The sequence below is a fragment of the Plasmodium fragile genome (assembly GCF_000956335.1).
Source record: "Plasmodium fragile strain nilgiri unplaced genomic scaffold supercont1.28, whole genome shotgun sequence".
NCBI classification, from domain to species: Eukaryota; Apicomplexa; class Aconoidasida; order Haemosporida; family Plasmodiidae; genus Plasmodium; species Plasmodium fragile.
The window spans coordinates 197,338-222,667 of record NW_012192608.1 but is presented as its reverse complement, the minus strand read 5'-3'; the positions used below and the strand labels follow the sequence as shown (position 1 = coordinate 222,667).

General features: G+C 42.8%; 6 protein-coding genes across 6 annotated transcripts; 5 read left to right on the top strand and 1 right to left on the bottom strand.

The window, feature by feature from the left end:
• Window positions 1–383: 383 nt before the first annotated feature.
• On the top strand, window positions 384–2,711 carry AK88_02766 (uncharacterized protein; the record flags this gene model as incomplete). Its single annotated transcript, XM_012480389.1, has 3 exons — window positions 384–2,294; window positions 2,410–2,525; window positions 2,660–2,711. The coding sequence occupies 3 exons, from the start codon at window positions 384–386 to the stop codon at window positions 2,709–2,711; spliced, it is 2,079 nt and encodes a 692-aa protein (XP_012335812.1).
• Window positions 2,712–6,922: 4,211 nt separating this feature from the next.
• On the top strand, window positions 6,923–12,664 carry AK88_02765 (uncharacterized protein; the record flags this gene model as incomplete). Its single annotated transcript, XM_012480388.1, has 1 exon — window positions 6,923–12,664. One exon carries the CDS (start codon window positions 6,923–6,925, stop codon window positions 12,662–12,664), a length of 5,742 nt encoding a protein of 1,913 aa, XP_012335811.1.
• Window positions 12,665–14,291: 1,627 nt separating this feature from the next.
• AK88_02764 (uncharacterized protein) lies at window positions 14,292–14,582 on the top strand (the record flags this gene model as incomplete). Its single annotated transcript, XM_012480387.1, has 1 exon — window positions 14,292–14,582. One exon carries the CDS (start codon window positions 14,292–14,294, stop codon window positions 14,580–14,582), a length of 291 nt encoding a protein of 96 aa, XP_012335810.1.
• Window positions 14,583–14,978: 396 nt separating this feature from the next.
• Window positions 14,979–19,842, bottom strand: AK88_02763 (26S protease regulatory subunit 8; the record flags this gene model as incomplete). Its single annotated transcript, XM_012480386.1, has 2 exons — window positions 14,979–16,386; window positions 17,963–19,842. The coding sequence occupies 2 exons, from the start codon at window positions 19,840–19,842 to the stop codon at window positions 14,979–14,981; spliced, it is 3,288 nt and encodes a 1,095-aa protein (XP_012335809.1).
• Window positions 19,843–21,151: 1,309 nt separating this feature from the next.
• AK88_02762 (uncharacterized protein) lies at window positions 21,152–22,552 on the top strand (the record flags this gene model as incomplete). The annotated part of the gene is made up of 3 exons (XM_012480385.1): window positions 21,152–21,217; window positions 21,394–22,287; window positions 22,472–22,552. The coding sequence occupies 3 exons, from the start codon at window positions 21,152–21,154 to the stop codon at window positions 22,550–22,552; spliced, it is 1,041 nt and encodes a 346-aa protein (XP_012335808.1).
• A 620-nt stretch (window positions 22,553–23,172) lies between these two features.
• On the top strand, window positions 23,173–23,643 carry AK88_02761 (uncharacterized protein; the record flags this gene model as incomplete). Its single annotated transcript, XM_012480384.1, has 1 exon — window positions 23,173–23,643. The coding sequence occupies one exon, from the start codon at window positions 23,173–23,175 to the stop codon at window positions 23,641–23,643; it is 471 nt and encodes a 156-aa protein (XP_012335807.1).
• Window positions 23,644–25,330: the final 1,687 nt, after the last annotated feature.

Here is a 25,330-nt window from a genome sequence, read left to right as displayed (position 1 = left end):
GTACATAAAGGGGAAAAGCTACACAGGAGTATTTTGAGCAGACGTGCAGGCAAATCAGCTTCAATGCACAGGGGAGAGTCCTCAAACAAGCACTTCTCCTTCGGTTGAAGTGTTAATAATTAGTAGCTCCTTACTTAGAAAGACTGGACCCATGCATATAAGTGCCTTGTTACATGTTCGATTCCGTTGATGTCCCCCCACAAATGCGCGCGCGAGGAGATATACTTCATGAGCATGTTCCTGGGGGGCATACACAGATCAGCATGTATGGGTGTGTAAGTGTATTGTGACTTTGTACTTTTAAGACGCAGTTTGGGGGTGTAGCGGTTAGTGGTGTAGAAGAGAAACGGCGACGCTGCCTGTATGTCACCCACGCCGCGAACATGAACTCCAGAACGCCTTGCGTGATCGTGTATGCAGTGTCGCTGGTGGTGTGCGTGTTGGTAATTTTTTCCTTGAACAAGTATGAGCGGCAAGGGGTGCCGCTGCACAAGTTGAGCAGCACCTCTGCGTATGTGCAGGACATTTACAATGCGGGCATAAGGGAGAATGTAAAGGGGGGAAGACAAAACTGGTCCCATGACAAGGTCTCCCACTTGAGCATAAAACTGTTTATCGTGTTGACCAGTGGAGGAGGAAACAGCGATTCATTGGGGAGAAAAATGAAGGAATATTTTTCTAACCAAATTGAGGTTGAATACAAAGACAAGCCAGTTGCACAGAGCATCTCCGATATACAGGAGCTGTTTTGCATACACCCACTCGTCATTAGTGAAGAGGAAATGAAAAGTGATGATATGAGGGAGCTTGCAAGTGTATGCTTGAGTGATTCTCCCGAGAAGGGTGCCACTCATAATTTGCTAAGCAATAGGTACTTCCTATGTTTAAGTGAAAAGCAGGAGGAGAACGAAACTAGCGTTGTGTTCAGGCTGAAGAGGAACAACACCATCCACATGAAGTTCAGCCCACAGGTAGGTAACTCCACCACGTACCATGAGCGTTTGGCGGAAGAAGCATGGAGGGTGTTGAAGCGTGTGTTTTTTTTCAAGCCCAAAAATAGGTCTCTTTTTTTTAGCCCCGAATTGGACTTGAATTTTTATTTGGCTAGCAGTTTGTACAATGGGCAAAATTACAAAATGGAAAATTATACAACACGTCACGGGGGACGAAACAAAACTGGTGATGATCAAAACATATATGCTTCCCACATGGAGGGCAGTTCCCCTTCCCCTGTTTACATCGCCACCTGGGATTTCTACACACAGGTGTACTACCCCTACTTGAGAAATTTCGTCGAGGAGCTTTTAAACGTTTTTCAAATAAATGTGTACACCCAAATGATTGCTAACATGGACTTGTTTAAAATTTCGAACAAGGGCAAGGACGTGGGAGGGAAGCGAGTGGTCATCCTCAACAAGGTAAATAAATTAAGTAGCATGTTTGACGATGTCACTTTGGGGGATGTACTAACCAAGCCAACGTACCACATTCCGAAGAGTATAAATTTAATGGCTGTTTTTCCATGTGGAGATGAAATTTTTTTTTATAATCCTGCCACGGGGAAGCTCGAAACGACTGTTTCCTTTGCAGAGTGGGGTGTCGTACATGTAAATAATGCACTTCAACGGGGGAATATTGTAGAGAAGAGGGGGGGGGGAAACAAAAAAAACCGGTATGTTAATGTAGGAGAGGAGGCTCCTATAATTAGCGGCTTTTTCATTTCCCATTTAAGACAATACTTAGGTCTAGAAGCAAATTTTTCAAATTACGTTTATACCATCTTTGATGCAGACACGTATTATATAAAATATGTTCGAAGTGAGTCCACTGATGAGGGCAACTCTTTGTTGTATTCCATCACGAGTGAGGATAAGATACGGTTCGACTTCATTTACGAGAGCCCTGCGAGAAGTGGGATATTCCCTTTTGAACTTTTGGCCCTCATGCGAGAAGCTTACATACACTACGTGGTGGAAGCGCTAACCAACCTGAACAAATTCGTGTCCATATCGAATGTAAGTATGTATTTCAGAGTGCCTGAATACGCATTACACGTTTTTACTGATGTCGTTGAGAAGGTTAAATGCAGCTTGGACCTCATGCGGGGGGTCGATGGGTGTAAAATTTCTCACGTGGGAAAGTCCCTTCGGGATGTGTTGAAGTCGTACGGTGGTGTTACGGGGGGAAGTACACAGGAGGGGGATAACCGGCGTGAGGAGACAGCGCGTCTGCGGGACACGTACTTCAGGGCGGCAGTCGTTCTGGCTCAGAGCGCTTACCAGGATTCCTTACAAGTAGGTCCCCTCCATTGTGCACGTCCATTCGTGTCATCTTTCGCTGCTGCGTGTGGTGTAAGGCACTCCACTCATGAACACAATGCATGTCCCGTTTCGCGCCCCCCTTTTGCAGCTCCTGAGCGATGACACATTTTCCATTTACGACATCCTGTCGAAGGACTTCCTTCTAGCCTCCGTGCTGCCCATACTCATTCCGTATGCAATTCCGGTCACGCTTTCGCTGTTCAGGTTGGGCATCCCCTTTGCGTTGGAACATCTCAACATAATTACCCACACCAACATACAGGCGTTGTGGGGCTTAAAAGAAAAAAATGTTCCTCACACGCCTTTACTTTTCTTTACCCTTCTTTTGCCCTTTGCAGGGAATTATTCAGAAGCGTCAAATTGGTGAAGGAGAAACGGAAGGTGGACTGACGAGCCTTTTTTTTTTTTTTTTTTTTGTCGTTTTTGCCCCCTCATGTGCATCGTTAGTACGGCATGAGTGGGTTACTCATTAGCTTATTTGCTTTTTCCCATGTGTTTTTTTTATTCAAATTTTAACATTGCCCTCCGTTAGCGGTTGTTATTTGGTAACTTTACGAACCGCTGCTCATTTGGACGCTACGTGCTCGACCCCCCTCATGGGTGGTGTCACTGGGTGGTACTGGTCAATATAATACACGTAAGATGCTCATGTGTGGTGTTATCGCCTACATGTTGCTCTTCTAAAATGGCAACATGGGAAAATATTTGTGTACCATGCAGGGGGACAAACAAAAAAAAAAGTTGCACCCTCTACTTTGCGAACTTACAACGGGGGAAGTGAGACCTGTGTTTCCATTTAACCCCCTGTTTGTGATGGTGTAAAAAAAAAATATAACCTGTCACGTGGTCGCACGGTTCGCATTTTTTTTTTTTTTAAATACCATTTTGTGGTGTAATATGAATTAATCACAAAGTTGGGGAGGGGTTCACTTGGGTCACATGCTACACCTTGCGCGAGGGCCATTTTCGCTACTACAACTGTGCAAAATGGGAAGACCCGCTTTGTGGAGGGACTATAAAGATGGAGGGAAGATCAGAGGGGGGGGGGGGGGAACATCCCCACTTGCAGTCACAACCATGACCTGCGCCTTGACAGGACGAGATTGAATTCATTTGAACGTTATCACCATGTGATGCAAACCTAGTTGATGTCCCAACGAAGTGAGCATAAACATTTGTAACTCACTCAGCTCTGCACTGGTGTGTTTGCAACAAGTGGTGCATACAAAAAAAAAAAAAAAAAAAAAAAAAAAAAAAATGTGTTATCATTATGGATACCTCATTTGAAGTCTCCCGCAGTGATGTTACATCGTTTTTTTTTTTCCCCCCCCCAGTTTGTACTTTTTTAAATGGTTAAAACTGTGCACGCTTATGTTTATTTGTGAAGGGGGTTGTTGTAAGGGCAGGACGGGATTTGTACGCCACATGTGTTTTTTATTTCTTCATTGTGATTTGTTCAAATGTGTTGAAGACCATATGTGAGGTTGCCTAAATTCACCACTTCCTCTCGTGCGGATGTGGTTTACAACGATGCACACCTCTGTGCGTTTTCCTTTAACAGCCGTTTGAGTTTTCATTATTGACGCTGGCTGCTTGTTTTTTTTTTGTTTTGTTTTAACCTTCTGAATGCATACCAACAGTTCCCTCTGCAGGACGCGTTGTGGCAACACTTGTTCATGTGTTTTCCTTTTGAAGATTTAAATTTTGAAAAACAGGCAACTCTATATTGTCATGGTAGAATATGTTCATAAGGCGATTTGTAAATCTTTTTTTTTTTTTTTTATTATTCCTTCACGTTTTGTGACATTATGCGATAAACATAAAGTGTTCGTTTTTTTAAATGCCCTTCATAACACATTGGTTAAGATAAACGCATACCAAACGTGTTACACGTGTTACACGTGATACATAATCGAATGCAAATTCGTTTTCATTTTCCCCACCTTACACATCACTCTTGTGCGATTTAAACGGCTCCATTGTGTGGAAAGGTATTTGCGCGATCGAGTTGGTGAAAGCATATCCCCTACGCGCATGTTGATATGCGAAGGAGAAAGCAGTGGCGGCTGGGAAGGTGTAAATAATGCGCATAGGCGCGTACGCCATGTGTACATATGAAGCGTGTGTGTGTGTGCATTTCATCCATATGTATTGAAAAAGGGGGGAATGCAAGCATAAGGCCGTGAGGAGCGAATATTCCCACGGAGGAGAACATATAAAAAGGGGGTAAGCGAGTGTGTAATGGGTGTAGTGGCGTGTACTTTATACATACCCACGCTTTGCCATTTCTACACCGCGCTGTATTCTCAATCGTTTACAGTTTTTTTTTTTTTTTTTTTTTTCACACCTCCTCATTCGTTTAAACTGGTTAACTAGTTAACTCGTTAAACGGTTAAGTGGTCGAATTTGCCAACGTGGCAAAATTTGTAAACCTCTCCATGTGGCATGTGTACACCTTTTCGTAATAAGAGTGATAACACGTATGGAACATACATTTTTCTTCGTAAAGTTTTTTCTTTTTTTTTTTTTTTTTTTTTCCCATTTGCTTTTCATTTCGGCGTTTTATTTATATTTGGGGAACTTTTTTATGCCCATCGCCTTGTGTGAGGGGGGATGGTTCTTGGCCACTTGGGCTTTTTCCATTTCAAGCATTTGCCAATTTAGCGTTATTATATCATTTTGCGACTTTAACCATTTTAATCACATTTTTAACTTTTTCCATTTTTCCCACATTAGGAGAAAAGAAAGGTTTTCTTTTTTCCCCCTTCGTAAACCTTGTATTAATTGCTAGCATATGTAAATTTTGTATTTTATTTATTTTTTATTTTATTTTTTTTTTTTTTGCCCATTTTTATGATCATAATTTGTTACAGCTTTTTTTTTTTTTTATATGTGGCCAAATTGGCACTTTGGTGATTTTTTTTTATTTTTCCAATGCATGGCCTTTTTTTCCCCTTTTGCCACTTAACCCCCTTTTTTAAAAAAATAAATTTCCAGTGCGTTTTGTAAAGAAAAATAAGTGCGTATGGACTTTTCAAGCATTTGAAGGGGGGGGGGAAAGAAAAAAAATACGCTCCATTTATTAATACACCTTGTTGTGTTTGGGTGAACAAGTTTGTGCGTGCGGTACGTGTACATATATACATATCACATACGTACATATGTACATATATGCATATTTTATATACATTATTGTCGTCACTATGGTGTACAAGGAGCATGCATGTATTTATAAAAACGTTATGCGCGAAAATCGCATGGAAGGAGTTGTATGCGGAAGAAGCGCTTGAGTGTTTGTTTTCCATCACAAGTGCGCATTTGTTCGTGCCCTTGTGTTTGATTGAAGTGCTTAATTGGGATATGGCACAGTTGCATATCGTGTAGCACAGAACGCGAGAAGATATAAAGGCACACAAAAATACAAACTTGTAATTGTGAGAGCGTTACTGCCTAGTGGAGAGAGATCCACATATATAATATATTATATATATATGTCATGCCTTCCCCATTCGCATGTAACACTTATATTGTGTTATTAACATGTCATTGGGAAACGACCTTTTCACAGGCGATTGAATTTTGTTTATATTATGTATTTTTGTGCGTTCATTTTTTTTTTTTTTTTTTTTTAATTGTTTTAACAGAATTATTAATTATGCATGGATATTGGTTTAAAAGTGTATATGTGGCGTATGGCGAGTAACGGCTAGGCGACTTTTTTGAGTTCCCTTGCGCGTTAGTTTTCACATGCCCAATTTGTTGCTCGCACATAAGGAGCGGGCGTAACAAGCGGGGGTATTATTATATATGTATTATTATTCGTGCATACGCACACGTATACACCATATATACCTGCTGTGTTCCTTTCCTCTTGTCCCTTTTTGTTTTAAAAAAAGAAGAAGAAAAAAAAAAAAAAAAAAAAAAAAGATTTTCCAAAAAAAAAAAAAAAAAAAAAAAAAAAAAAAAAAAAAGATTTGCCCAAAATAACACAAAACGAGCGAGGCTATTGTGCACGAACAAAAACAGCACACTTTTTTTTTTTTTTTTTTTTTAGAACAAATAAAGGGGAGAAACGCATTTAACATAAAAGAAAGCGAAAAGGGGGAGGAGCATTCTTTTGTTGAGAGATATTCCCCTCTAAGTGTGATACACACACGTTTTACATGTCCTCGTGTGCACCATTCGTTTGCATGCGAGCGAACAGGTGTGAAAGGGTTGCGGCTACCCATTGCGGGTTTACCATAAACGGACGCACGTACACACACACATGTATGTATGTGTGCTTATGCGCTAGACGCACAACTCATCGAATACACACGCATGTACACCCCCTACAAGGGGAACGACGTAAACATTTCTTAATTCGCGAGAGGCATGTGTAAACGGGAAGTGGTGTTACACGCACAGTTGCTTCTCCATGCCATACTCGCGCACTTGTGTATAAATACATTTATTTATTTTATTTTTTTTTTATGCACATTATTTGTGTGCATTATAAGGATAAAGAGAGAGAGAGAGAGAGTGCCACCCCCGTGTGGAAGCTATAACAGATCCACGGAGTCGACATATAAAAGGATGTGTGTAGAAGTATTATGAACAAAATGAAATGCGAAGAGAGAAGGAGTTTTAACGACTCAAATGTGAACTGCAAAAGTGGTGGAAGCAGTTGGAATAGTCACAACGATGTGATGCAGGGTCGTGCAGACAGCATCTCCAAGAAGAAAAGCAAAGGTGAAAAGGGTCATGACGTTCATCAGGGCAAAAGTAAAAGCTGCTCGTCTTCTAATAGTAGGTCCAAAATTGACACCACGAGGATGAACGAGAAAAAGGATGGCATTAAAAATGTGAAAACGTTTAAAAGCAACACGAGCGACTTGTTGAAGCACAAGGGTTCTAACTCAAGGGACAGCGTCAAGTCGTATAGTACGAAAAGTGAAAAAGGAGGAAGTGGGAGTAGCGTTAGCGTTGGAGGAGCCACGGACGATAGCCAAAGGGATAAGTCCTCCCACTCCAGCGTTGACAAGAGGAAGAAGGATAGTTCGAACGAAAAGCACGACGTTAAGGTACATAATAAATTAATTTTTAAGAACAGTAAATACAAAAGTGTTAACAGTAGCAGTGGCACTTCCACCACCAACAATAGTAGCATCAGTGCTAGCAGAGGTGGTGATGAGAAGAACAAAATGAGTGTTCATTCATCTGTTATGAAAAAGGAGGGCATAAAAAGTCACACCTTCAATAGTAGCCATGCGGCTAGTAACAGTAGCACGAAGGGCGGCTCAACAAAGAATGACGCGCCGAAGAGCGCCCCGGCGAAGGGTCTTGCACCCAAAAGCTCCTCAAAAAGTTCCTCCGCGAAAAGCACCCCCTTGAAGAGCGGCCCCTCCAAAAATGCTGCTTATAAGAATGCCGCTTCCAAAAATGCCGCGTCTAAGCATGTCACTTCTAAGAATGCCGCTTCTAAAAATGCAAGTCAGGAAAGCCTGAACAGCGAACATGTGAAGAAGCAGAAAAGAGGCTCTACAACATCCAGCAGCAGCAGAGTAGCTCAAAGGAGTAACGATGAGGTGAGCGAGCTGATGAGCAGTCACACGGCTAGTTCGAAGGAGGAAGGGACCACGGTTAGTAGAAGTGTCGCTGATGCGAAGAAAAAGGTGAAATCGGATAGGGGCCAAAGAACAGAAAAGGAGAAGGGCAACAAGAGTGTAAGCGAAAGCGACAATGAAGCATGTAGGCAAAAAAGCTCGAAGAAGAAAAGTGGCGCAAACAGTAAGGAAAATAAGTCCCTGAAGAATAACCCCGCGAAAGGTACTAAATCGGGAGCAGTTGAAACGGCCACCAGGAAAGATGTCTCAAGGAAGGGTTCATCGGATCAAAAAAAAAAAGAGCACAATGGTAGGAGCAGCTCGAGGAAGGATCGTAGAGCAGACTCGAAATCGAGTAAAAGCAAAGGCAGGGATGGACGCAAAGGTGCAAAGTATAAGGAAGAGGAAGAGGAGGACGATACTGAGGAGGATCAGAGTGAAATGGAAGAAAATGAAGAAGAGAACAGTGACGATGACGACGATGATAATGATAACGATGAAGGGGAGGATGAGGATGAGGCGGAAGAGGACGAGGATGAGGAAGACGACGAGGACGATGATGAGGACGAGGAGGATGAAGATGAGGATGAAGATGAGGAGGACGAGGAGGAGGACGTGGAGGAGGAAGAAGATGAAAAGGACCCAAAGAAAAGACGGTCATCTAAGCAGGTCGCCAAGGACAACGTGAAGAAGAAAAAAAAAAGGAGAACGTCCTTGAGCTTGAAGAAGAGGAAGCGGAATCCCCCCAAGGGAAGCCAGGATGATGGAAACAAGAGCCGTAGTAAGAGTGGAGGCAAAATGGTCCACAAGAGCATTAGCAAAGGCATTAGCAAAGGCAGCAGCAAAGGTAGTAACAAAGGGGGTACTAGCAAGGGAAGCAGCAAGAAGACCGTGAAGAACGAACAGAAGAAAAGCAACAGTGGTAGGAACAAGGTAAAAAGTGGAAGCGCATCTGACAAAGATGAAGAAGAGGAAGAAAACTCCTATTTTGACGATAACGATTATTCCGTGGCTGCCAGGAAAAGTGTTCTCGAGGAAAGAGAAAGGAAAAGAAATATAAAGGAGAGTTACATTAAACAAATGAAGCTGCCCACCTATGTAGATGATGAGTCGATTCTCTTTATTAACAATCCTAATTACGTAATGGTGTTGCTCTTCCTAACGGTTTACAAAGATGTGCTCAAAATGAGTTGGAACTTCAAGGACATTGATGATATGTTTCAAAATAAGGAGACAACTGAATTTGGAAGAAATTTTATTTTAAAATTATTTTTTTTTCTCGGACGGTACTTTAACTCCAAGTCCATATTTATGTACAGGTACATCTCTCGTATTTTTGAGGACAAGCAGGCTTCTCTGGTGAGGGTGGTAAATTTTAATGAGCTTTTCCCTGTAATGGAGAATAGAAGGGAGAAGAAGAGCAAGTCGGGTGGTGGTGGAGGCACGTCTGGTGGGGGGAGCAGTTCCAAGAAGAAGAAAAAGAGTGACAAAAAGAAGAACAAGAAGAAGGTGAAGGCGGAGGAGGACGTCAAGGTGGAGGAGCTCTTCGATGAGGGGAATGACGACGGGAATGATGATGGGAATGAGGACGGGAATGAGGACGGGAATGAGGACGGGAATGACGACGGGAATGACGACGCGAATGACGACGCCAACGAGGACGGGAATGAGTTCGAGGAGGAGGACGAGGAAAATGAAAGCGACAATGAGAATGAAGCGGACGAGGCGCTCGACGGGGAGGACGCGGAAGACCGCTCCTCGAACGAAGCGAATGGCGAGGGTAAGAAATCGAGCAGCCACGCCAAAGTGGAGCAGTCATCATCAGCCGAGCTGGCAGATCAGGACAAGTCCCACGGGGACAGGAGTCTCGAAGCAGAGGGGGAGAACAAGGACACCGCGGCAACTGTAGACGGGGCATCCATCTTAAGAAGCGACCACCCAGGTGGAAGTGTGACCCAAGAAGAAGCTCCCACATCTGCTCCTACCAACAGTAATGCGGTCGGGGTGATTGAAAAGGATGGCACGGGTGGCAATCAACATTGTGACCAGCTGACGGACGGAGTGAAGCATGAAGAATTACAAGACGACAAGGGATTGAGCAAGAAATTATTTCTCGAGTGGGATGACCTGAGTGTGATTTCAAAACTGAGAATCATAAGAATGCTTTTGAATTTAGTCTTATGTGAAAGTATTAATTTAAAAAAAATGCTAACAGAAGAAAAAGTCGACTACAACAATGGCTATTTGGGTAAAATAAATAATGAAAAGTATTGGTTAATTTTTAATGACACTATAAGTATTGAATTTAAATTATATGTGGAAAAGGAGGAGAAAGGAACTTTTGAATTCCTGTGTGATGATGATGATGTGTTGTATAATATAGGATACAATCTGTTGAAGGATGTGGAGACCAAGGCAATGGGAGAGACCATCATTGAAAGGTATAATAAGATATGCAGGGAGAGAAGAAATAGAAGTAGAATATTGAAGCAGCAGAAGAAATTGTGTTCAGATTTTAACCTGGATGGTGGTTCTGTGCTAATTTCTAAGAAGAGGCAACATAAGCAAGTGGAGCATTTCAATTTTGATCACGATAAAATGAGGAGGAAAAGGAATGATGGTGGGAATATGTATGGAGGTGCTGGTGGTAGCTATGGCTCTGGTGTGAATGCGAACAATCCATATGCGCTACAAAAAAATAATTACCAGAAGAATGATCGTTCGTTTAGATTAGCAGCTAGGAATGCGCAAAAGGGTAATGGACTTGTGGGGCCGTTGGAGGGGGTAGAAAATGAGGACTACTTACAAAGTGGAACTGCTGCTGTTGGTGTGGGAGCAGCGGACGGTGCTCTGTTGAATAGTGTTGGTGGCACGCTGAACACTTTGCCCGGTGCGAATGGAGCTGCGCTGGGCACGGCAGGTGTTGTGGTGAAGGTGCCTCAGAAGAGAGGTAGGAAGAAAAAATCTGAGAAGAAAAAAAGAGGAAGAAAGAAGAAAATTTTAACACAAGGGGGAGTGCCCCTTGGAGGTGAGGGAGCAGGAGCGCTAGCCGGGTTGGTCTCCGATCCCAATAATCCACTGGGTGGTGTAGGCCAAGTGAAGGAGGCGAAGAAGGCCACTGGTACGTCCACCAGGGGAAGGAAAACTACATACAATAAAAGAAATACGAAGCCAGCTGTGTCCATTAAGTACGGAACGAGAAGTCACTCTATAAGTAAAAACAGAAGTGAGGCAATTCCCTTTAATGACTTTGCTCTGGGTCATGGAGTAAACTCCGAACCCCTTTACAAAAATGGAAATATGGATTCAAAATATTTTAACCCTAGTATGCATGTGAATAATTTTATGACCCCTAATATGAACAGCCCATATGGCATGCAGACTAATGTGCTTAACATGAGAGGGAACAAAATGGATGGTCCCCCTGGCAGTTATAATTTTCCTTACATGTACAATCCACAGCTCTATGGCCAATACTACATGTACAATGGGAACATGTATATGCTGAATAATGCTGGTGGTGGAGGTGGGGGTGGTGGTATGTTTAGTCAAGGCAGTGGTGGTGCGCAAGGTGGCACTGCAAAGGAGATAAAGAGCGAGGGTGCTGCTTTTATGGCAAAGGGGGGAGGAGTGTCTGGTGGAGGTGGGGCGACGATTAGCAATGCAGGCAATTTGAACAAGAGCAACATGGGTCCTGGTGGTAGTGGGGGAAGCAAGGGCACCGTGAGTGTAAACAACCCGGAGGGCGAAGGGCCCAATGAGATGAGTGGTGCAAGTGGGGTAGGAGGTCAGATCAGCTCTGCGATGAATTCTTCCATGAGCTCTTCCATGACCAGTCCCATGACCAGCCCCATGAACATGATGAACTCGGTAAGCGCAGGCGATGGGGGACTCAGTGGAAGCATGAGCGGCGGCATGAATTACATGGACCCCATGAACAAGTACCAGCCATATGTGTTAAACAGAAATGCCATGAACAACCTACCATCCAACCCCATGTACAATAACATGTATAATTTAAAATTTCCCTACATGAATAATGATATGCTGAATTATAATTATAATATGAGCAATTTTCAAAATTTGAGTTATGAAAAAATGAATAAGGTAGGAGGAGGAGGGGGACCCGGACCCGGACCCGGACCTGGACCTGGACCAGGAACACCAGGAGGAGGACCACCAGGAATGTTCAAGAGGTATCCTAATTTCATGGGTGGTGGAGGTTTCCCACCCCCCTACAATAACATGAACAACCCTTATGCTAACTTCAATGCGTATAATATGGGTTACCAGAGGACTGAAGGTTACGGTTCTATGCCTGCAGGAGGGGCTACAACTTCAACATCTGCTTCAGGGACAGGATCCTTTAAGAACAAACTGGTAGATATGAACAACCCTAGCGAGGGTAGTGGTGGAACGCCCGTATCTTCAGCTGGTGGGGTAAGCGGTTATCATATGGCAAATGTAAAAAACCAAAGGGGTAACAATGACATGCACGGCGCGGCTCCAACCCAGGACAAGTCAGCACAGTTGGGCTCATCAGGTGTGGTAGTACCGTCTGGTGTTAATTGCGCACCGGGTGAGGGAAACCAGAAGGGAGAGACAGGTAGAATGGACCACATAGTGAACAACTACATGATGATGCACCCAGGGGGTAGCGCCGATATAGATCCTGCTAATAATGCAACGAATAACAATTCAATGGCTACCTTAGAAAACAGTGCTGTTCAGAATGGCCTGAACGGTTCAGGCGGGTAGGAAGGGGGAGTTGTCCGCTTCTCCAATTTCAGCGCCAACGGAAGAAGGGACGTTATGAACTAAAGATGTACGATGCCGGATGCTAGTGTCTCTTTGTAACAATTTAGCATGTGTGAATCATTCGAGTAACCACACGCATGCGCCGGGAGCTGCTCTTCCCTGTACCCTTATCATCGCGCGAAAGGGCGACGTGGACAGTCTGATGGGTTGACGTGCCCGTGGGCATATACCCCCCTTCTATATGTACGTACATGCAGGTGCAGACGCGCATGCTTTTTTTTTTTTTTTTTTTTTTTTTTTTAATGTCATTCGCCTTATTAAGAGTCGCTGCGTGGGTGTATCAGTGAGCGGCACCCGATTCGCATTCTTTTTCACATGGGGGCATATTTCTCGTATTGACCTGTGACCCTTTTATTCCTGTGTGCATTTATTCCAATATATTTTATTTTAACATTTGCCATTACATATATTAACCTCGCTGTGCATTTCTCTTTGTAATCATTTTTCACTCCCTTTTGTGTGCACGTTTGGTTACCTAATACGAACTTGTATGATTTCCTCCTTCCATTCGTTTATGCACGCGAAGGCTGCGTGCTTGAGTTTTGTACAGGTGAATATGTACTGTGCTTAAGACGGCTAGGCATATGTGTACATGTGTGTACGAATGTCTTTGTACGTGTAGGAAAGCGCATTACTCATGTGGACAACTGCATGAGGCGTCGCGTAACAGTCTTGCGGAGGGATTCATTTTCCCCCCTTCGTGATGTGTTTCCCATTTTTTTTTTTTTTTTTTTTTTTGCCTGATATAATAAATAGACTTTAGAAAACAAACAACATACAAAATAAAATGGACCAAGAGAGAAAATTATTTTCCTACTCATTTGGGGGTGGTGTCATCTGAAGTGGCTGTACCTTTGGTGCGACTTGTACCCACACTGGGGGGATCATCATGGGGAGTGCTCTGCTCTGCTGCTCGTGCCGACGCCGACATCACCTCATCACACCGGGTCATGATTCGGTAAAAGTGGCTCATTCGCACACTTCAAGGAAGAAGCTAATGCCGCGTTGCTCCTTCCTCTTTGCTGCTCAACAATATTGTGACTTGTGCATAACCTTCTGTAGGTAGGTAAAAAATAAGTGTTAAATGGGTTTGAGGCCCCTCCGTAATTTTTATTTGTTGAATAAATTTCCTGCACTGAAGGTGGAACGCGGTTTGGTCGTTTGGCAATTTCTCCCCCCAGGGATATTTTCACAATTTTTTTTTTTTTTTTTTTTTTTTTTTTTTTTTTTTTTTTTTTTTTCCGTCCAAATGGGGTAAATAAGTCCGACCCGCGCAACGTCATCCCAGGCAACGTAAAACACCCAAACGGCTACCTCCCCCCATTTTGGTGAAAAATAATTTCATGTTGAAGAAAAGGATATTGATTAGAAAGAAGATTTATCTTTGAGGAAATTTCCCCCATTTGCATTTTTTATGTATCTCCAACACGTCATCTACACGGCGACGCCTTTTGGCTCCTTGGAAAAAAAAAAAAAAGTGTCCCCTTTGTGTAGGTATGGTCGCCGGGGGGCAGCAACGTTATCTATTTAGAGTCATAAAAACACACGTGGAGATAAGTACCCGCATATGCACAAATTATTTAGGACCTTCCTGCGCGTTGTGAACGCCCGGGAGAAAAACAAGTTGGACGAGAGTGCCCTCTTGGAACTGAAAAAATGGGGACGGGAAAAGGTCGTTCAGAATGCCCAAGTGCTTGAGGAGTACCTGAACTATCGCGAGGTGTTGAACGACTACACCAACTTTGTGAGCGCAAGTGAAGATAAGAGTGAGGAAGACAAAATTGAGAAGGTGGCAAACTATGTGGGCCTTACAACGGCTACGGCCAAAGGGGACAAAAGTACTCATGTGCATACTTAACCTTATGCACGTATTTAATATTAAATGTGACTTGTTCCCTTCACTGGCATACTCCACCATTAGCTTTATACCGCAGGCTAATTTTCACCTTTTTTTTCGTTTTTACGTTTGTACATTTTTTTCTCATTTGTTTTCATTTTTTTTTTTTTCCCCCTTGAGGGGCACAGGCGACACGTTAATTATGAAACTACGCACACGCGCGTATATCGCCAGTTGAAAAGTTTTTTTTTTTTTTTTTGTGCCTTCTGGGCATATATATATATAAAAAAAAAAACACATTAACAACTAAAAAAAAAAAAAAAAAAAAAAAAATGTTATGCATCGCTGCGAAATGTAAAACATGGACGGAGTGGTGATGCATGTGTATGTGTGTGTGTGCGGGATAGGTGACACCCCCTACTTCCACAACTTGCGTAGGGTGAAGTTTTTTTCTGCGTCCTGCTTCATAACCTTTGCGACGGCCATCTCGAAATCTTCCTGCGTGACGTGGACACGCCTCTCTCGTAAGGCAAACATGCCCGCCTCGGTGCACACAGCCTTGACTTCAGCCCCAGAGCAGTTATTCATATCAGTGGCGATTTTCAGCATATCGATTCCTCGCATGAGATTCATTTTCCTGCTGTGTATTTTTAAAATTTCCATCCTAGCTTCCACATTAGGATTGGGGAATTCAATTTTCCTGTCAATTCTTCCTGGTCTTAACAAAGCTTCATCGAGGATGTCAATTCTGTTTGTGCACATAATTACTTTAATATTTTGTGTGGACTCAAAACCATCTAGCTGATTCAGTAGCTCCATCATGGTCCTCTGTACTTCCGAGTCTCCATGTTCTCCTTCTATCCTTTGGCTTCCAATAGAATCAATTTCGTCCATGAAGATAATGGAAGGAGCATGTTCCCTTGCCATTACAAATAATTCCCTAACCATTCTCGATCCTTCACCAATATACTTTTGAACAAGTTCTGACCCGGACACTCTTATAAAGGTACACTCTGTGTGGTGTGCTACTGCTCTGGCTAGTAAAGTTTTTCCTGTCCCTGGGGGACCATATAGTAATACCCCTTTAGGTTGTGAAATTCCTAACGATTCAAATATTTCAGGATGCTTCACTGGCAACTCAATCACTTCCTTCACTTCCTTCACTTGTTGATCTAACCCACCCACCATTTCATACGTCGAGTCCGGTACCTTCTCGACTTTCATAAGCGACACAAGAGGATCTACTTTGCTTGGAAGAATCTTATGTAACTTATAAGAATCATTATATAATGCTACTCTCGTGTTAGGAGTGCACTGGGCAATGTTTATGCTATGAGCAATATCCACTACGTACTTTCCTTCAGGGTTTATTTTAACTAACACTTTATTTTTTCCCATGGGTTTAACAATTTCACCAACATAAGACGCAGCTTCGAGCAGGTACTGAATTTCATCGCACAGTTCCCTAACCCTTGTATTCAATTCATTTCTCTGAGCTTCTAACCTTTTTTTATTTTGTAACTTTTTATTTATTATGGATTCGTATTCCTCGATTTTCATTTCATAATATGTTTTTATACCTGATTGCATTTCTTCTTCACTCTTGTTTACCCCGTTGGGGTCCTTCTTCTGGTCCTTTTTAGCCTCCTCCGGCAGCTCGCCCGATCGCATATGCATGTCCACGGCCGCCATATGGGTGTTTTTATAAGTGTGAGGGGTTTTGACTGGCTCTTCCCCGTTAATGTAAATTGCGGAGGACGTGCCAGGAATCGCCTTGGCAGTGGCCAACGCAGCGACGGCGGGTGGTACCGGGTTTTTAACTCCACTGTCGCGTGACAAAAGGGCACATTAGAAAAGCAGAAAGTGCGGGGGGGGAGGGGGGAAATAAAGAAAAGTACAATAAAATAAAATCAAATCAAAACGAAAGTGCAACTAAAAAGCGGATGCAACTTTGGACGCAACTAAGAGGCGAATGTAACTTTAAAAAAAACGTGGCAAACGGGGGGGGGGGGAAGCACGCGCAAAGGTGTGAGTGCCCGCGAGGGCTGCTTTATAACATTCGCGTATGAACGTGTTAACGTATGAACGTGTGAAGGTGAAAACGCACGTATGCTCTGTTTCCTATCCGCCAAATCATTCGCCTTCATTCCGCGCTGTTCACTTGCACGGATGGTCGTTTGGGCATTTTTTTTTTTCTTCGCTTGTTGGGGAGACTGCATCTCCAGTAAGTTGCGCATTAACACTAACGTGGCACAGCAGTCATTTTTTTTTTTTTTTTTTTTTTCTCTCCCCATGTGGTGTGACCCCGATTCCGTGCCCTGCGCTTTGTGTCAGTAGTGCTGTGCGCGAGTGGTATATGACCGGAGGCTGCATCAGGGCGCCCTTGCGTGTGCTGGGAGCGACCAGGCACTATTTTCGTTTGGCACTCTGCATTCGTTGAGCATCATGTGGGGTGTACTTAAATATGCGTGCCTTTTGCCACTTTGAAATTCACAATGTTTCTAATTTTTCCTTTTTCATTTTTCCCAAACAACTGACTCGTTGTGCAACCGTCGCGCGAGGGAGGTTTTCCCCAAGCATTTCACCTTTTTTTCTGATGAAGGGAAAGTGTGTTGCTAGGACAGTTTATTTAAAAAAAAAAAAGAACTGTACCATTTATTCATCCCTGTTGATGTGGCATTATATTTTATTTCCTCCTCCACGATGGTAGTTCAGCGTGACATGAACGAATTACACTTCTTTTGTATTGCCCCCCGGACAGGGGCATCCCCCCGTTGGTCGGTCATGTGAACAGAGGTACACGCTCCTTATTTGAGTTCTTTGCGATGGGAAGAATGGGCAAAAAGACAAAAAGTACGCACACGGTTGTGAGGCAAAAGGTGAGGAACGCTATTTTATTTGTCTTCTTTTTTTTTTTTTTATGTCACTTGTTTTCTCGTATGTGCAACGTTAACATAATAATCCGGATAGAAAAAAACAACGTGATAAGTCCACGTTTATGTTCCTCACCAAGTGGTGGTGCTTGGGTTGGGGACAGGGCGATAAGCACATGCTTTGAAGTGGCCAAGTGTGCAACAGCATTATTGGAGTTGGGAAGAAAAATAAACAAAAAAATGGAGGAGTTACGGACAGCACGCAGGTAGCCGACAACGTGGAGTAGTATACCCCTCTGAAAAAAAGTTAAAGCTGTAAAATGTTAAACAAATTTGTCAACTAAGTAGGACACAAATGTAGCAAACACAGTAACAGGTGACATATGCACATGTTAATGTTCTGAAGAAGGACAGATTTGCACAAAGTCATTTTTGAGGTTGGCAGTTTATTCATATTATGGGCAGCTAGCCAATTTACTTGGTCATTTCATTGCTGCATTTTTTTTTTTTTTTTTTACCACTTTTCACCTGCACAGTTCAGAAATTGTGTATGGCCCCACCACTCTTCTGCTGAAATGTAGAGTTGTCCGGTGGGGAACTCCTACCGAGTTGTTAGCCACATTAAGGATCTGTGAATAAATGTAACTGACGTATTTGTTGTTTTCTTCCAAAGTTTCTTTCATGAAGGAGTTTAGGTTAATGTCGTCCAAAAGAGCAAGCACAAAATTTACCTTCTTCACGTTCTCCCATTTGATGAAAAAAAATGAGTCAGCTGTGAGATTGGTATTTTCTTTTTCGTGGCGTTTTGCCTGAACGGTTAAGGCTACATTTTTTTTTTTTGTCATTCCTGTGCAATAATTTACGCGGGACTGCAAATCGAGCAGGAAATCCCAATAGGTGTACAAAAAAATTAAAAGCTGCGATTTGTGCACTGGCAGCATGAATTGCGCCCCATTTGTTAACACTTCCCTGTGACGATAAAAAAGGATGAAGTGGGAGAGGAGCTGATAAATGTTGTCCAGGGTTAAATGGAGGTGCCTGGTGAAAGATCTGCTTTGTTCCCCTTTGTACTGAAGTGTGCTAATGTTGTAAAGGTAGCCAATAAAAGCGTACAGTAAATTGGAGAGTGTTTGGTTGATGTGGCGTAAGGAAGGAGGATGTCTTTCTCCTTTGTCTGCAAACTTCTGATTTGGCATCCCAGTTTGGCAATTTCGTTCACAGAGAGAGCGATGCAGCCACTTGGACAAAATGGAAAACTGCAGCAGGATGAACTTGGACAAGCAAGGATAGTGGGGGAACATGTTGTGTGCATTTTTGACGTAGGTCAAAAAAAACATGGGAACTATTTCGATCAGAGTGTTTTTGTTCCGAGTGCGCAGGATATATTTCTCCTCCTGATTGTGTAGTGAATATAGTGCTAAATATTTTTTTATCTTCCGCATGAAGAGTACGCAGAAAAGTTGTTTTTTTTTTAAGTCCTTCCAATATTGTGAGAGAGAATGAAAGATCATGGACAACTGCAGAAGGTCAAAGGACATTACCCTTTTTATCACTTCTGGTTCTATCAGTGCGGAAAGAATTTCCCGATCTACACATATGAGTTGTGTTAGGGCTTCTGTGAGTTGGCACAAGTCGATGTTGCTCATGTAGGGAAGCATTTGGGATGTTTTTTCACGCACAAAGGATGTGAAACTTGGATCTGGCGTGTTTTGCATTTTAACTTTGGACAACACGTTGAGCAGTATGCAAAAGGTCCTGGGGGATAGGCTTTCCAACGTTTCGTAGCGGAGGTCATGGGAAGAAATGGGATGGACCACGTTACACTGATCGAGTGCGCTGTGTTGAATTTGTATGTCATTTGGGATAGGTGCCTGTACGTTGCCAGGTTCACTTATGTGAGAGTTGTGTGTGCTACCGCTGAGCGAGGGTGCAGAAGTGTCGTTGACCAAAAGGTGCCTCAGCAAGGGCACAAAATTGATGCCTCTCCGTTTGGCAGAAAATACCTGTACAACACTGACCCAGTTGTGTACATCATTCTGGAGTGAAAATTTTCCTGCTCGAATGGCACAAGCGATATAATCATTCAATTTTTTCACCACGAAATTACAGTCTTCACTTTTTTTAAATGTATGAACAAGGTTTGGTAAGCATGCGGGGTCGATGTTTCCCTCCTTTAGTAGTGGCTCAACGAAATGGGAATATAAATATTTCAAGTGGACACTCCCCACGAAAGTGTTTTTTGTATAAGGAATTATTTTTTTGAGCAATGCAGAAATGCCAGTTTCTTGACTGTACTTATGAAAATGTAAAATGACATGTTCTAAGTTGCGCTGGATTATTTGCTTGTCGATATTTTTTTTTTCAATTAATTTTCCGCTGACCAGTAGGCACACAATGTGCCTGTTCATGTTGGAGAGTCCATGAGGGCACATGTTTGTACATATATGTTATTTCACGTGTGGGAGTGCTGTCATGTGTATTTATCCTCGCCCGAGCGCCTTCGTTTCAGTAAGAGTGTTCCCCCCCGCTTTGTCCTCCCTGGTGACTGTGAAAATGGATGGCCGTCCACATTTTTTTTTTTTTTTTTTTTTTTTTTTTGTTTCTTTTTCACACATGTGTCGCTAGCTACACAATAACGGCGGGTGCATATATCTAAGCAGTCCTCCAAAGAATAAGACGTCCCCTTGGAGGGGCGATGAGAAGGATTACTTCCCAAGTGGGATGTGCCCCCCAACAAAAGGATGACACGAAATGTTCGGGAGAGCACCTGTTCACTTCAAAAAAAAAAACTCCGAAGGAGACATTAAAACCCGTCTTGGCTCTTCACATTTGTACATTTAGGGCAGTTATGCGAAGGTACAGCGTTACAGAACGCAACGTTATTTCTTTGTCCCCTTTTCTGTTTGCCGCACAGGTGGGAATGAAAAAAATGCTTTTCCCCGTGCAGGTGTTGCGTGTGGGGGAAAAATATCTACATGTGCTGTTAATCATATTAAAAAAAAAATTTGTGGTAGTAAAGTTCATTTTAATCCTTTCCCATGCGCTTGCGCGTTGAACGTGCGAACAACGTCGGGCGACAAAGTGCTTTCACTTTTTTCTGGCCAATTTTGTTGCGTTAAGGATGTTGTTTGAGGCGATTTATCCCCCACTTGTTGCAGCAGCGTGAGCTAGGTGATTGGCGCGTGTTCTTCTTGCACGACCTATGTGACGTGGGCGAGGGAAGAAAAAAAGAGCACCACGTATCAATCTCTGCACGTACAAATTGCTCTCTACATTTGTTTTACTGCTCATTTGGACATATTTGTTGTTTAAAGAATGAAGTCATTTTTTTTTTTTTTTTTTTTTTTTTTTTTTTTTCTCCCACTTGAATTTTAACCTGCTCTCATGTAACCCACATTAGTGACACTTGTTTTTTTTTTTTTTCTTCCTCCACAACAGTAGCAACAACTATTATATTCGTACATGCGACCAGTTTGCATAGATATATATATATATATATTTTTTTTTTTTTTCTCCTTTTTTGTGGACCTTATTTTTGTGCGCAAATTAAACGTGCAGCTGTTAGTAGGGGCGTATATAAAACCCGTGTAGGTGGCCAGCCGTTACAGACTGTAGGGGAGGGCCACGCAGCTTATAGAAGTGAATTAGATTTGTCATCTTTACAAAATAAAATTCCTGATCGCGCTCATTCTCTTATCCCTGCTCTGTAAGTTCACCATGGAGTATAAAAAAACGAAGAGGACCAACCAGTACATTTTTGAAGGGAGCAGACACCAGGCTAAGGTAAGAAGACGCGTGCACGACGCGCTCCCACACAATTACATCCCACATACAAGTGGGTGGGTGGCCGTTATTCAGATAGCCTCTCCTGATGTGGGATAAATATGCTGCGCAGACTTGTCCGCGTTCACTTCGTCACTTCCTCTTCGTAACTTCTTCCGCTCCCCGCCCCCGCGCAGAGGCAGAAGATAAACGTGAACGCAGAGTGCAAGGGGATCCTGATCTCCACGCTGAGCCCCAAGCGCATGAACATAGGCATAAAAGAATTTTTGAATTTCCTAAAGCTCCATTTTCCCATTGAGCAAGATGAAGCTGCGGTGAAGCAGCAGAAGGTAGAGGAGGACAATCCGAACGGGGAGCAAGCGGAAGGAGAAGGACAAGAAGAAGGAAAAGAAGAAGGAAAAGAAGAAGGAGGCCGCATGGAAAAACAACTTAATGAAGAAATAAAAAAGGAAAACATAGAGTACAACCGTTTTGCCCCACTTCGAAATATAGTAAAAAATTTCACCTTTATAAAATTTAATAACATAAATGAAAAAAACCCATCAGACATTGTTCAGCAGATTTTTGTGTTAGCTCATAACAAGAAGGAAAAATATATCCTCCGACACTTGTGCAAAATTATTCCCCTGGACTGCATTTGCAAGCCACACTTGTCTCCCTTCATAAAGGCCATCCTTCCAGTACTAAAGAAAAATTTTCCTAAAGGGGCCTGCGCGGAGGAGAGTTTCACCGTGGGCCATTTGTCCAAGCTGATGAACGTGTCCACGGAGAAGGGTGCCGAAGGGGATGACCAGGCGAAGGACGGTGATAAGGAGCAGGGCGATAAGGAGGGCGATAAGAAGGTGGAGGAAAACGGGGCAGAGGAGAACAAGGCTAAGGAAGAGACAACATCAAGTGAGGACAAACAAGCCGAACGAAAAAAGGTTTCGTGGGCCCTGATTTACAAATGCTCGAACACAAAGACTCTCATGAAAAGAGATGTCTTAACGGTGCTGGACAACTGCATAGGAAACAGCTACTCAGTTAATTTGAGTAACCCTGACTTGGCCGTGGTGGTCTACGTGACAGAGGTTAGATTTGCACGTTTGAGGGAGCAGGAGAGTGGCGTCCATGTGGGTGGTTTACTCCTACTACAGTTGCCATTCACCTTGCCACAGCTTCTTTACGGGCTCACCTGTTTTGATATGACTCCACCCTCCCTACACACAACCATCACTGCACAACTGCTTTCTCTCCCCCCTTCCCTTTTTGTAGATCATGTGCGGAATTAGCATCGTCAAAGGATATGACAAGACAAGGAAGTTTAACATCGCGGCGTTCAACGAGGATTCCTGAGTGGACTCTGTCCCCAGTGCCTGTGTGTATCACGTCTGCATACTATGCCCGGATGCGCACAAGGGCTCCCTGTACAAAGGAGCATATGTGGAAGGGCGCGCGTGAGCGAGCTTTCAACACATAACACTCTTCCAAAATGGAAGAAACTGCTATAAATTAAACACACACTTGTTCATGTTTGTAAAATTCAAATTTGAGTTTTAATTTTCTCCATTCAGTTTAAGTATGCGTTTTAATGCCCTTTCGAAATGTATTACCCATTTCACCATTTTTGTGAGTTTTTTTTTTTTTTTTTTTTTTTTTTAACCCAGCCCAGTTGGCTATTTGGACTTTTTTGTAGACGGGTATATAATTTGCGCTGTGCGGACATGCCGACACGCGCTTGTACAAAAAAAAAAAAATTAACCGTGCTAGTGATATGATTTTCTCAACAGCATCGTTTTTATGCGAGCTCCCTTTTATAATTGATGAAAGGTGTTAGGGAAGCGTTGATTAAGCTTATCGACCTGTCCCTCCGCTGTTACGCAGTGTGTGTGCAACACATATTAACCCATTTAAAAGTGGCTTAAATGGAATAGGTATATGCTCATGTAGGGTCACCTCCAAGCAGGTCAGCCAAAATGGATGTCGAAGACAAACTGCTGAAATTGTTTAAAGAGGTAAGGAAAACAAGTGTAAAGCGTGAAGAATGGAGGCAGGAACAAAACGTTATTTATGACTTTCCAAAGTGGGATGACAATTTTTCATGCGATGAGTACTCAGTCAAGGATGTGGTACGTCGTGCCAGAAAGGGGGGAGGAGCAAAAGAAAAAGAAGAAGACAGGACAGGTACGTATAAAGATGTTTTTAACACCTTTGAAAATGACATAAATTATTACTTAGGTGAATATGTCGAAGACATTATATCTTCTTCCGTCACGGGTAAGAAGGATAACGGCTTCCCTCGATTGGAAGAGGAAACTTTGAGGACACCATCGGACGTAATTTTTCAGCACTTGATTTATGGGAGTGTGTTGGGCGAAAATTTGAGGCGTTATGAATACAACTCGAGGTACTTCACACCCCCTCTGGTGGAGGATGCGTCCGAGTAAGTTTGTCAGGTGTGTGGTTGCGTGCATGTGTCACTATGCGTGCGCCCCTCTGGTCGATTCGTTCGTGCCTTCTCATCCACATGTATATGTGTACCCCACTGGGGGAAAACTCAGCTTTTCAGATGCCTCCACCAGTTCGAACGTTGTCCAAAGGGGGAAACATCCCCCCGTGAGGGACATAACGCATGAGGTGAATTAATGAAAGCAGACGTAGCAGGGGGAAGGAACATACAAAAAATATGGGAAAACAAAACCTTGTTCTTCAAAAATAGCATACATTTTTCACTTGCGTGGAGCGTCCCCTTCAAGTTTAAATGACACATTTTCGTATCCTCTCTTTTTTATTTCTAATAAGTGTGAACTAGGTTTTTAGCGATTCGTTTTAACCTTGCACCAAGTGTCTTTCTTAAATGCTTGTCGCGCTTTCAATGTGGACATTTGGAGGATGCACACTGTTGTGTTTTTTTTACACACACTTGTATCAGTTTGGTTTGCCAAGCAGCGATCATTTGTTTATTCAGCTAGCTAACATGTGCAGACTTTTTTTTTTTTTTTTTTCTGGGTGTGTTTGCCTGAACAGTTCAGGCGAATTGGACATTTCCCACGAATGGCAACTTGGTGACACATATCCACATGGGATACACATGCACACCACAATGGTACGAATTAGTGGTTTTGCATAAGGGATAATTTCAAAGTGGGACAAAAAGGGAAAAGAGGAAAAGCAACATTGGGGATAGCCCTATGAATCCACATGTCCAAAATTACCCTTATAAGGTTAGGAAAATAAATGTAAAAGAAAAAAAAGAATCTCTTGCGTTAAAAAAGTTCTCGACATTGAGAAAGGCACGTCGTGTGGCGAAATTGATGAGGGGGAACCAGGGGACTTTGGAAAAGATAATCAGAGAGAAAACCCACCTACGTAAAAACGAGTGACCATTTCCACGAGGATACGCTTCATTTTCTACTTTCCCCTTTTGGGAGCTATAAATCTTTTAATAATTTGTTTTCCTCATTTATGGCAAGTACACATATTTGGGGGGACAGTGCGATGCGACCACGATGTACACGTTCACTCTGCATACATGAATACAAGTCCATCCGTCCGTATGTGCGTGTGCACGTGTACATGTTGAAGATATGCACACAAAGGAGTACACCTGCGCGCGTTGCTTCAATGTTTGGAGTGAAAATTCCTTGCAACAGATCTTCGTTCAGCAGCGCCTGCTTCCTTTAAGTGACCCTTCCTTTGAGCTAAAAGTTGTGTTCATTTTTTTAATACCCCTGTCGAAGGCTAACGAGCGTCCCCTTTTCCGCATAGTTTTGCCCCACTTATATACATGGGGCTTTGGTCGTTTTCGGCGATAGGCCATTTCGCCCACTTGTATGCTTACCCGTTTGTTTTATATAATACCCATCCGTTTCTCCACTTACCCGTTTGCTGCTTGTGTTGTTTTCGTTTTTCAACTCGGTAATGGCACCTGCGTCATTGCGCTAATGGCTTAATTTTTAACCCCAAGTGCACGTTTTATTCGCCTCCAATTTTGCTCATACGGACATGCGAAGGTACACGCATGCATATAAAACATATACATTGTTTTTTTTTTTTTTAAATCCTGGTCGAAGGGAAAAATTGCTTTCCTCAAAGTTGACTCATTTTTTTTTTTTTTTTTTTTTTTTTTTTTTT